Source organism: Cupressus sempervirens, chromosome 6, assembly GCF_028749045.1.
Source record: "Cupressus sempervirens isolate cs-2001-9-10 chromosome 6, ASM2874904v1, whole genome shotgun sequence".
NCBI lineage: Eukaryota > Viridiplantae > Streptophyta > Pinopsida > Cupressales > Cupressaceae > Cupressus > Cupressus sempervirens.
The window spans coordinates 316,212,722-316,225,665 of record NC_143123.1 but is presented as its reverse complement, the minus strand read 5'-3'; the positions used below and the strand labels follow the sequence as shown (position 1 = coordinate 316,225,665).

Genomic DNA, 12,944 nt, shown 5'->3' with positions numbered 1-12,944 from the left:
GGACTTGATAAGCTTAGTGATAGAGACTAGTGAGTTGGTCCAACATAATACAATGCAAAAGGATGATGGAGTGACAATGCAATGGCTAAGGTTTGGCCATATGTTGATGCAAGAGCACATGTTAATGTGGAAAATTGAACAATGGATGACAAATGATCCTTCATAACAAATTCATTTCCTAATAGTTGAAGGCTATGATATGCTTGGTGGATAATGGATGTTGCATGATAGATGAAAATGATAGGGATGACTTTAAATACACACCCTAGATAAATAACTTAACATTTTCCTTTTAATGCCCTTCTAAGGTGCGCTCTCATGAGGGGGGCTATAGGATCTATTTTTGTGGAGTGGGTGGTCCTATGAAATCAAAAAAAAGTTTGCTATGAGATTAATTGGAATCTTCTCCTCTACTTTTAAAGGTGCATATTTAAGTGGGTGGAAAAGATGGGGGGCTAGAAATTGCCCCACCAACTTAGGCTTTTCTTGTGCCACTTCTCAATCATATACTAATTTCTATTTTTTATCAAAAAATATTTTAAACATATTTATTTATTTAGTAAGTGAATTGAATATGTTAAAATTAAAAAAATCATGAGACCACGCACTTACATAAATTATGGGGAACTTTTTAAGAATAGCTCCACTACAAAATTCATGGGACCTCCCACTTAGAAAAAAATCCTAAAAAATCTCTAGAGTAGCCACTGAAATGTTTTAGGAAGCCCCCCTCCATGAGACCACACCCTAAGAATATAAATGTGCACACATTGGTTAATTTTAGAACCCCCTTAAGAGCATAAACATGTGTCAAAATTAGCTATTTCTAGAACTACTCCCTTTAAGATCATAAATATGTCCAAAGTGGTCTAAAACAAGAGGAAAAGCGCTGTTTGCACTTCTAATTTCTACAATGCTAACACAACTATCTATATTCTTCCATTGTAAAAATGAAACCCTATCAATTACAAAAATAAGGTAAAATGGTTCAATTATTGCATTTTCAAATTAAATATCTTATCAAAGAATCGAAAAAAATGCCTAGAAATTCAACACGGTATTGAAGATGCAACGAATGGGTGCATTACATTCAAAGACATATCTTGTATAGTGTGGTCACCTAGAAGAAACAAGAAATGGAGGCCTGCTATAAATAACACAAATCAACAATAGTGTAAAGCTTTGATGATGACCACAAAAACTGAAACTGTAGTAATCTGAAGAGTTTCAAAACATTGAAATAGCAGCTCAGATTACAAGATTTCAGATGCAGTTGCCCAAACTTCTCACATAAATCAACAAGAAATTTTCAGTAAATCGAACTACTCTCTCTAAGCTTTTTTGCTGCTGCTGGTCCATGGCTTAATTACTGCAATAACTATTATGACGACAATAATCAAAAGAATTATAATGGCAATACACATCCACTTCCTTGAATTCCGCTGTAAACTTTTGGCTTTTTGAAGAGCTACAGTTCCTGATTGCACATGGTCCACAGCATTTGAAACCTGAAGGAAAGCCAATTTGCATTGAAGTTTACATTAGCACATGGAACTGCAGACTTAATCAACATGCACAGAACACTGACATGCCAGCTAGCACGATTAATCTCATTCAAAGATTATTGAATAGATGAATGAAAACATCAATAATATTTCACCTCAAAATATAAGAAGCATGAATGCTTTTAAATGCAGAGAACAAAGATATTATAATTTCACCTCAACATATAAGCAGCGTGAATGCTTTTAAATGCAGAGAACAAAGATATTATATTAATGCAAACATCAACAATTGTCCACCTAAAAAGTAAAAGGCCGTAGAAATGCTTTTTATAAAATAGGTGAAACGAGATTTGATGGGGCCTCGGAACCTTTTACAACCAGCAGAAGATTAGCTAAAACATCTCAAAACATTTGCAAAAAGAAAAGCCAGACACCATCAGCAAAAAGAACAAAAACAAAGTAACAAACCACCCCAAGCTACAGCTTTTTCAAGATTTGTACAGCCTCCAGCTCTTGCTGGTACAAGCTCTCATTTAGTGAAATCTTGGATATCCTTTTCTTCCTCAAAGGACTTCTTTCTCCTACTCCTTTTTCCTTTACACTTCAACCTTCCTTTACTATCTTACCAAACTTCTATTTGTAAATGGGGCATGGATGCAGAAAACAAGAAAAAGAAAAACCTGAAAAATTTGACTGAATAAAGGAAGTCCAGCAGAGAATGACCAAAGATCACTGCTTTCACCCTGTAAAATATCATGGTTTCTAGTAACTAAGATTTTCTTTCCGCAACCAGGTTGCTGGGACAACCCCCAGATCTGACTCCAGTTCATTCCAGATTTGGATTCAGGTTCAATTTGTTCCAGGTATGAGTAGAGCTTATTTTTAATTTATTTTCATTTTTTTCTCAAATTTCTTGTGCGCGCATGGAAGTTACACACACACATGTTTTTATATAGAAAAAGCAAAACAAATAAAGCCCCCAAAACACTACATATCTGCATATTCAACCCCATGCAGCTGTATGAGAACCATAACCAGTAACTTGGATCTTTGCTCCTTTAAATATAGTAAAAATTAACCACATTTTACAATTACTAAAATGAAAGCTGAAGAAAAAAACATTTCGATGAAATTTAGTTTCTTCCTTAATTTCAAAGACACCATGCTATTTGCATGGCAGAGGGTCTAATGCAAGTACACTCAGGACAATGTCAAACTAACACGGAAGCAGAGGACACAAAGATAACCTTCAAAGTACCAGCGTGGTAGAGTTTCCCTCTAGAATTGGGTTGTTTTTGGAAGTCACATTCAGCTAGTAAGAAACTGTGCCCACATAATACTTTAATGGGAATGATAATGACATTTTTTACAAAGATGCAGTATACTTTCAAAAAGCATTCTTCATGCATGGATTTGGATGTAAATTGGTGTAAAGTTTTGTGGAGATTTTCATAACCGTCCATTATTATGCATGAAAGTTAACTGTATCTAGATTGACTGAACCTTTAATAATAAAGCAATTTAACCAGACACATATCAGGGTTCAAGGTAGCATTACTAGGAAATGAGAAAAAAATGTTCATGAATCCCAAAATTCTTTTATGCAACAAAATTGAGTTGTCTAAGAATTTCTGTATAGGATTCATTCAGCCCATACTTGGAACAACTAATTGATGTATCCTTCTTTTGAGTCTGGACCCCTCCAAACGGGAAATTACAGTACCTCAGAAAGTTAGGAGTACTTCAGGAGCTCTAAGAACATCAGGGAAAAGAATAATAGATGAAAAGGATAAGTAGGAGATATTTCTCACAGCAAGTCAAATAGTGATATTGCTATTAGAATTCAATTGTAAGACTTGTTGACCCATGTTCCATGAGTAGTGGTTCACAATAACCCATCTCTCATGAGAATGAATGGAAGACTTAGCACTCATTGCATCTAGGTGATGCTCCAAGTGGTGAAGCATCAAGCCTTCTCGGGAGGTCACCCATGAGCATCACCTAGATGCAATGAGTGCTAAGTGTTCCATTCAATCTCGTGACAGATGAGTTTGACTAAAAAACTACAAGATGCAAAGGACTGAAAACAGGAATAACATGCATTATATGTCATCTAACCTCAAAACGGTGATTGACTCTCAGTTAATATAAGGTAATTAAATATCTCTATAGTACAACAAACAAAAAGGAAAGCAAGTGGATGGTCCAATTTAAGATGTCTCCAAGCACATCTAGGGCAATTTGGGAAGATCCAAATGGATCAATTTCTCTTTTATTCTTATTTGTGATTACCTTTTATACAAATAAAAAGATGTTCCTAGAGCAATACACCTGTTTCTATGGCTACTCTTATATGTCTCAGCTAAGTGAAAGAGTAATTCAGTCTTAGAAATTACTAAAGAAATTCAAATCCTTATTACATAAACCATGTTTATGCTCCTCACGATTTCATTACTATTGATTATAAATAACTAAAACCAGGCTTTTGTGCTCCTTCGGGGTTGCATGAATATATATTATGAATGACATCCTCTCAAAGTAATCTGGGTGATTATTTGGAATGACGAGTCGTGAATAATTTTGAAATAAAAGAGCAATCATGTGGTCGCCCAAAAACCTACTATGAAAATATTTGAAGGCTATTTGTGCTATCAATTTTGTAATCTATCTAGTGCACTCGAGCTTCAACATACAACCATTCTCTTTATTCTCTCCTGTGTCTACAGTAATCCATCAGTTTTGCACCAGTCATTGAGGCTCGGACCAGGTCATTACTCTGACATGGTATAGTTGCCAATGATGCAAACCTGACAGTTCTTAGCACCACATTTTGCTAATGATTGTGACCTCACAAAAGTATGCGCACTTCACTGGTAAGTTGGTTTCAGTTCCGTAAGCACCCTCAAATGGATCTCCTAGTGTAAACAACTAATTTGCAACAAATTGTTCCCTTGGTAAGCAAGAGAGTGGTTGGTCTCTTATGTGGTTGCCATGAAATTGTGCATTACTCCTTGGGCCATCTTCAAAGTATTCTGGCACTTTAAGTTGTAAAATTTGAAAAATTATTGATATTGGTACTTCACTTCCCATGGTATATAAAAGAACCAATGCAAATGTGTGTAATATCCCCAGGAAAATATCCTCCCCAAATTTCTCACAAATAATTTCAGAATTATAAACAAATAGATTTATGCAACAATTTTCAGAATAACCAGTAAATAAGCCACCAAATACTCAAATCAACACTCCCAGAATTGTTATTGCATTATATTTATTATTAACCAGCAATACAAAAACATAATGTAATCCAATCTTAAAAACAGCAACAACAGTCAGATTGATAAAACACTAGAAAAGAACCTGTAAATCCATGTGTACTCCACCGTCAATTCACCACAAATGAGAATTGGGTTTGCATCCAATCCACCAAGAGTCTGAAGGTTTCCGTCCTTAGGTTCTGAACATGGAAACTGAAAGCTTCCCATGTTTCTCAAAGAGAAAATTGAGATCCAAATCAATATCCAAGCATAGCTGAAATGAATCAGGTCCCTCTCTGTTATTGCCCAAGCAGTGACTCTTCAGCTTCCTCTTTCTGCCTTTAGACTTCTTCCTCTTTTGTCACCTTTCGGCTTTTCCCTTTTTCAATATCAAATTGAGTTTTAATAGTTTGCATTCAGCTCCCAATTAAGCCATTGTTAATATTTCATTAATTCGCTTTGCAATTTCCTAATGTCTCAAAAAGGGGATATTACAATGTGATATTGGTTCTTCACTTCCCATAGTATACAAAAGAACCAAGGGCATACTTATCTCTGGACCCATGATGACTTTGTCTCCTTTACATTTGTTGGTAAACAGATTTGTCACTGTGGATTTGCCTTAACTAACCCTATTTTCCCATGAGTTGTAACAATTGGACTTTGAACGTACTACGAGAGCTCAAATGGAAATACAAATAGGTAACATTCCTGAAAAGCTTAAAGAATATGAGCAGGAGCTTTGTTACTTAATTAAGGAAAGTGGTCAAAGAATGGAACAGGTCACTTCTAGTCTGTGTGTTGCGGCAGCCAGTTTGGGTAAGAAGAGTAACGAGGAGATAATGTCTCCTAGTAATGCTGGGATGGGGAGTCCAGGTGGACCTAGTAAGAGAACTGGGGAAAGCATGAGGAAAAAGGTCACTAAGGCTCTTGAGGCTCCTGTCCTTGCTTCGGCTAACACTATCCAAAGTACTACAGAAGTAGGTAAAGAGGTGGCAAATATCATCAAAGAGTTGTTGTAAGTGCTGGTTGTGGAGTTGGTGTGCTGGTTGCTGGTCCGAGCGGTTTTTCTGGTTTTTACTTTTTGTTTTCCAACTTGCTTTAAAACTCTAGGTTCCAGGTCCTAGTAAAACCTGGTTGCTTTTTATGGTTTTAACCTAAGTCACAAGATTCAGCGAATATCAAGCTTGATATTCGGATATTGCCGAATTTGAAACTTGCCTTAAAAATTTGTTAAAATCCGCCATTCATTCGACTGCCAAAAACGGACTTCGTCAAGTAAATTTAGAAATTGCCGGCGGAGTTTGTAGGGTATCGTCAAGCAAATATGTCTATAAAATCCGATGTGAATGAGAAGAAAATCCAATGCGAATGAGAAGAGTTTGTTGAGGCTGCGTTTTCTGAAACGTTTGTCCCGAGCAGAGTTTGTTGAAGCGGCATTTTTTGTTGAAGCGGCATTTAACTCCTCTCCTACGTCCTGCCTTCAATGCTGTTTTCCCTCTCCTGGCTCTATCGTGCCCACCTGGGTGAACGCAAGGCAACCCGTCTGAACCCAACGCAAGCCTGCGATATATTTATTTTTCGCAATTTCAATAGTTGTTTCCAAGTTGTGACTTTGTAATAATATGATACAGTTTTATTTGTAGATTTGTAACTTTGTAATAATATGGATAAGTTTTTACTTTTCAATAGGTATTAATTTTATATTTAGTTTTGTTTTTTTAATATAGTTTTTAGATATAAAATTTGTATATAGTTTTTTATTAATATAATTTGTATAAAAAAATTATTTCATTTTATATAGTTTTTGTAATCAATTTAATCATTTTATAATTCTTTGTAATCTATTTTGTAATAGTTAATTCAATATTTGATTTATTTTTTAAAATTGACTTAAAATAGTGATATATTAATTTGTAATTAACATAATTTGAAAAACTTTTAAAATATTAGAGTTTATGTTTATTTTGCTTTGTAAGTTTATAATTTTTATTATAATTTAATAAATAAATAGATATATTATATTATGTTTAATAAATGTATATTTCAATTTTTAAATAATATAATTATTAGTGTAAAAAGTTGAACTTTAACATGTTTAATTCTAAATTAACATTTTTCAATTATTTATTGAATTATTTTGTTTTAAAGTTTGAAATAATAATATATTATTTTGTTTTTAATTTTATAGATTGTAATATGGCTCCCCACAAATCAACTTCGGAGGCGTGGAAACATGTGACTCAAAACGGTCCTAATAAAACTCAGTGTAACTTGTGTCCGAAAGTTATTACTGGAAGTTTAACAAGGGTCATGGATCACTTGCTTGGTATTACAGCAAGTAAAGGTGGGGGTGTTACTGCATATCCAGCTGTGACCCAAGAGCTTAGGGCGACTTTAGAGAAAGAGCATTCGGCTTCTATTGCTCAAAAGATGAAGAAGGCACAAAAGAGACAAAGAATTGAAGACGTCTCTAGATTCACATCAACTATACCGTCATCTTCATGTCTACCTCAGGTTGTAAAGGCAACAAAAGAGAGCGGAACTCTGAATAGCTTTTGGAAACCATGTGAGAAACAAGTAGTTGATGATTTACTAGCTGATTTATTCTATACTAGTGCAATTCCTTTCAATGTAGCTAGAAATCCACTTTATCATGTTGTATTTCAAAAGGCTGGAGAGTTTGGCAAAGGGTACATACCTCCTCCTTCTGAGGCTTTGAGAACAACTCTCTTAGAGAGGTAAAAAGATAGAGTGACTGATAAATTAGCTATGGTCAAAGCCTCTTGGAAGGCAACAGGGTGCACTATATTGAGTGATGGATGGTCGGATATCTGTCAAAGACCATTGATTAATGTTTTAGTGTCTTGTCCTGAAGGTGTTGTATTCTTGAAGGTTATTGACACTATGAATCATAAAAAAACTTCTGAATATATATTTCAGATATTAGAGGAAGCAATTCTTGAAGTAGGGGTTGCAAATGTGGTTCAAGTGGTTACTGATAGTGCAGCAAATTGTGTGGGAGTTGGCAAGTTGATTGTAGAGAAGTACCTAGAAATTTATTGGAGTCCATGTGTAGCTCATTGTTTGGATTTGTTGCTTCATGATTTGGCAAAATTCCCTTGGATACATTAAGTAATTCATAGAGGAAGAGAAGTTGTGAATTTCATACGAAATCATCGTCTCACATTGAGCCTTTATAGGCAACATGCATCTAGAGAGTTGTTGAGGCCTTGTGATACAAGATTTGCTTCATTTTATATCACTTTGAGAAGAGTGGTTGAAGAGAAAGCGGCTTTAAGATCTATAATTTGTTCCAATGAGTGGGAAAATTCAACTCTCTCAAAAAGTGGTAAGGTGAAGATGATAGAGAAAATTGTTTTAAATGGTAGCTTTTGGGAAAGTGGGGCAAAGGTTTTAAATATATGCAGTCCAATTGTTGACGTGCTCCGCATGGTTGATGGTGACACTCCTTGCCTTGGAATGCTTTATGAAAGCATGGACCGTTGCAAGGAAGCTATTCAGAGAGCACTAAATAATATGGAAGCAAAGTACATAGAGATATGGGAGACTGTTGATTCAAGATGGAAAATGATGCACACTCCTTTACATGCAGCAGCTTGCTATTTGGAGCCTAAATTGTTTCACATTGATAGACAAGGTGATGCTGAAATTATGGCAGGGTTTTATGAAGCCATTAGTAGATTTGAACCAGATCCAACAATTGCATCTCGAATTAGTGAACAATGTTGGAAATATAGAAAAGCGGAAGGGATGTTTCGAATAGCAACAGCCAAATATGATATGACACGAGATGAGGTACCTAGTTATAGATGGTGGATGAGCTATGGGGCAGAAACTTCTGAACTTCAGCGATTTGCCATTCGAATTTTGAGTCAAGAAGCAAGTTCATCAGCTTGTGAGAGAAATTGGAGTTGCTTTGACCACATCCATTCCAAAAAGAGGAACAAGTTGTTGTCTGGAAAGTTGGGAGATCTTGTCTATGTTCGCAACAATTTAAAATTGCTTATGAACAAATCAACAAATGAGTCATCTTCACAACAACAGACTTTGGAAGACATAGCAGTACCAAACGCAGATGAGCCTGACTTTTTTGAGGAAGAATTGGGTAGTGATACTGATGATGATGCTACACCATCTGAGCCAAGTGCTCTTGATGACTTCGAGCTTTCTTGAAGCTATGAAGTCTTGACTTTTGATTGTACCTTCACAACAAAAAAATATCTTTGCTATTGTGATTTCACATGTTTCTTATGTTTTGTACTTAATAAATGCCTCATCAGGCTTATGAAGTTGTGAGATCTATTTAGCAATTTTTACTATTTTGATAATTGATAAGATATATTACATACATCTAGAAAATAATTAAAATTGTATAAGGCAAATTTAATTCGAATTTTTTCCCGAACTTCATTTGAATTTTATAGTTGCCGAACTTGAATTCGAATTCGAACCTTGTGACTTAGGTTTTAGCTTCTGGTTTCAGGTCCCTGTAAAACCTACTTTCTTTGTTTTAAACTTTAGGTTTCAGGTCCTTATAAAACCTGGTGGTGCTTTAATGTTTATCTTTAGTTTTTTGTAAAGGGTTTTGGGTCCCTTCAAAACTTGTTTTTACCTTAATCTAAAACAATTGTGCCAACAATAGAAGAGATCAGAAGGCCACCCTTAGAAATCACACACTAAGGGTCTGTTTGGTTCGTGGAATTAGACTAGAATTGACGTTTGCAAAAACCGGATTTGGAAAATTTTGTGGTTGTGTCAAACTTTCAAAATGGAATTAGAATTGCAGAAATCCAATTTTACATCAAAACCAGGCTATCATACTTCCCACTAGCTACCTGGAATTGAAAATCAAAACCTGGTTACACTTTTTTGAAGTGTGTAAAATGTCACCACAGCCGCATTCTATAACATTTTGGTATCATCTGTTCAATTGCTGACAATAATTTGAGGAACGAAAACCAATTTTTTCTTCAACTTGATTTTGTGGTCTGGCCTCTTTGTTTTTTGTTTGCATGCAATCCTAAAATCTATGAGTAGCATCTTTTTTGGGAGAAGATTTAATATCAAGCCAAACCCAAATCAACAAAGACTTTCATTAGCCGTATTCATTTTATTTTGTTTTTTCTTTTCCCAAGTTGTTATTTTTGGATTGCTTGTAGAGGTAATAACACTGCCTTCTCGGTATGTGTGTTCCAAATGAAGCAATCTCTCTTTATATAATTATATTGTGAATGAGATATGGATAGATGAAGGGACATATCTATTCATTAATATTTAATTAATATAACAATTTATAACTAATTACACAACACACACACACACACACACATATATATATGTATAACTTCAGTTTAGTCTCTTGATTTTATCCAATTGAAGATACCAAACATTAACACTCCCTTAGCTAGGGAGGATAAACACATGACCATATATTAACTCAATGTAATATAAGAATATCTTTGATTAGAAGATATTCAATATTTTGATATCATGACTATTGGCCTCAAAATATCAACATATGATATTCACCAAATACTTTGAGTAATGATATTGGGAGTAATGGCTTCCTTGTCAACTCATTTGACATTCACCAAGTATTGTGAGTAATGATGGCCTCTTGAATGTCAACTAATTTAACATTCACCAAGTACTCTGTGTAATGGCCTCCTAAACATCAATTTGCATAACATTCACCATGTGCTAAAAAATGTTTATAAGGTATGTGCACACACATTCTCATAATGCGTACCATACATTCACCATAATCTATCATGATCTGCATAGACATCGTAAGACATCCATCATAATAGAAAATTAAGTTATTGTAAGATCGTCACCTCTCAATAACTTCTACAAATACAAGTGATAATCATTTGGAAGCCATCACTTCCTCATGATGTACACAGGGGGTAGGCCCATTAAATCATGCAATCACATACATGATACCCAAAGTTTACATGAAGTCAAAACTCCCTTTGATTCTAATATGATCAAGATCTTCAAAAATCAACTGAAACGTATCCACAATCTGCTCCTTCAGACGGATGTGTCAAAGTCCCTCTAAATCTGATATCAATCTTTGTTTTCCTACAACACCATTCTCAGAGTGAAAGGAAAGATCAAGGCAAATAGCTCTTATAGTACGTATAGAAAATACAAATAAGAGAGAGACTAATATAATACTCAACTTAGTCATTTATATAGAGACAACCCCAAATCTTACACTGACACAAAGCAATTTATATAAGGTCAAGTAAAATCCCTAATCTATAAGAATTTTATTTTATTACTTTAAATATTAAAATTCAATGATTAGAAATATCAGTAATTTGAATTAATATCAATTTCTATATAATTATAATACCAAATTATACATAAATAGAGCCATACATATATATTTATATCCATGGTCTCAATAGTGTAAAGGTAAATTGGAATACATATTACCTTATCGGTGATGTGGGGCCCGACGCATACCCTCAAACTTCTTGTTTTTTTGATACTATCTCTTTAATATTAATCTTTATTATAGTATGTGTTTATATATGAATGTTGATTTACCTTGATACTCCTTTCAATACCAACCGCATGTTGATTACGTGGATACCACGTGAGGTCTCGATACATTTAGTTTTAAACCCCTCCCTTAACAAGTGTTATTTCATTAGAGTTGACTCCAATCGATAATATCAACAGCAATAAATAGAGATAACTCCTTATATTCAGTTGAAACAACCTCCAAATGCCTATAAGTGAGAGCGCAGAGTATGGTTATAGCACTGATATAATATGACGGTTGTCCATTACTACTAACAACTTGGCAGGCTATCATTTGGAGGATAGGCATCCATTACTAGTGACAATGGGACGATGATGTTGCCCAACATTAGCAGATACATTCAAATTTATGCTAGCCAATAATCAACATCTCTTGGTTGAATGGTGCTTGCATGTCATAAACCATTCTAATTATTTAATGTTATTTCTCCTTTAATTTTCTGACTTCGGCATGCAATATTATTGCTCGGGTCTTTGCGTTGATATTCCCTGCATGTTTGTAGTTCCTTCTAACACAATTGCTCAAAGTCGTTCCATGTAAGATAAATTATCTTTCGAATGTGATTTGCTGAATATATCACTAGATGGATGGAGGTTGAACTCTCCACATGGTTAGTATCATAATAAAAAGATTTCTTCCTTCAATGCCTGGCGTAGAGAGAGTGCATTCATCATCTATGCTAGCATCAAATTTGGAATTTCTGCCACATTGGATATCCACACGAGCTTGCTCACTTCACCATTCATTGGTTATTGTTGAGTAAAGGTCATAGCATGATATTGAATTGAATTTTCAATGGGTATTGAAACTACAAAGCGCACAAGTATTTCTTGATATGGTTCACAGATTTGTGAAGAGAGAGTATGAACAAACTTAAACTTCTGAAATCATAACATTTGTGCACCAAGTTTGTATTAAGGCTCTGATACCATGTTATTTTTGGAGGATCACTTGCAGATGTAATAACACTGCCTTTTCGGTATGTGTGTGTTCCAAGTGCAGCAATCTCTCTTTATATTGTGAATGAGATATGGATAGACATGTCCTTTCATAGGACATTTCTATTCATTAAATTTAATTAATATAACAATTTATGATTAATTACACACACACAGAGATATATATATATAACTTCAGTTCAGTCTCTTGATTTTATCCAACTAAAGCTACCAAACATTAACACAAGACTTTGACTTGCCTTTTGTCATCGGTAGATTTTGCATTCTGTATCCGACTGGGAACATTGTAAAGCATCTTATGCTTTGGATGTAATCTGTTGGCATATGCGAATAAAGGAGTACTGTTGTTGCTGTTCGTGTTCATTGTCTGTGTGTGTTAATCATTTAATCTATGCGATAAAACACCTTTCTATACTTTGTATGTTAATTTAAAATTTGCTTCTCCCTCCAAAGATTTATAATCGTGCCCTCCTGCGCTTCTTTGGTTCATCGCATCTGATTTCTAAAGAGTTCCCTTTGTGGAATAGAGTCATCCCCTTTCAATAATTAGTTGGCCCGCTTAATTTAAATCTCATGGAAAATGTTTATTTTAATTTTTCTAAACATCTCTGTTCTGCATGAGTTGTCATTTTCAAAGAGT

General features: G+C 34.7%; 1 protein-coding gene across 1 annotated transcript in view; it reads right to left on the bottom strand.

The window, feature by feature from the left end:
- Positions 1 to 1,060: 1,060 nt before the first annotated feature.
- The window catches only part of LOC149552459 (syntaxin-132-like), a 59,516-nt gene continuing 47,632 nt past the window's right edge, over positions 1,061 to 12,944 (bottom strand). Inside the window, exon 13 of the mRNA XM_089788020.1 lies at positions 1,061 to 1,508. Coding sequence (XP_089644146.1) covers positions 1,332 to 1,508 — 177 coding nt within the window. The 3' untranslated portion in view covers positions 1,061 to 1,331. The remainder of the gene's footprint in view (positions 1,509 to 12,944) is intronic.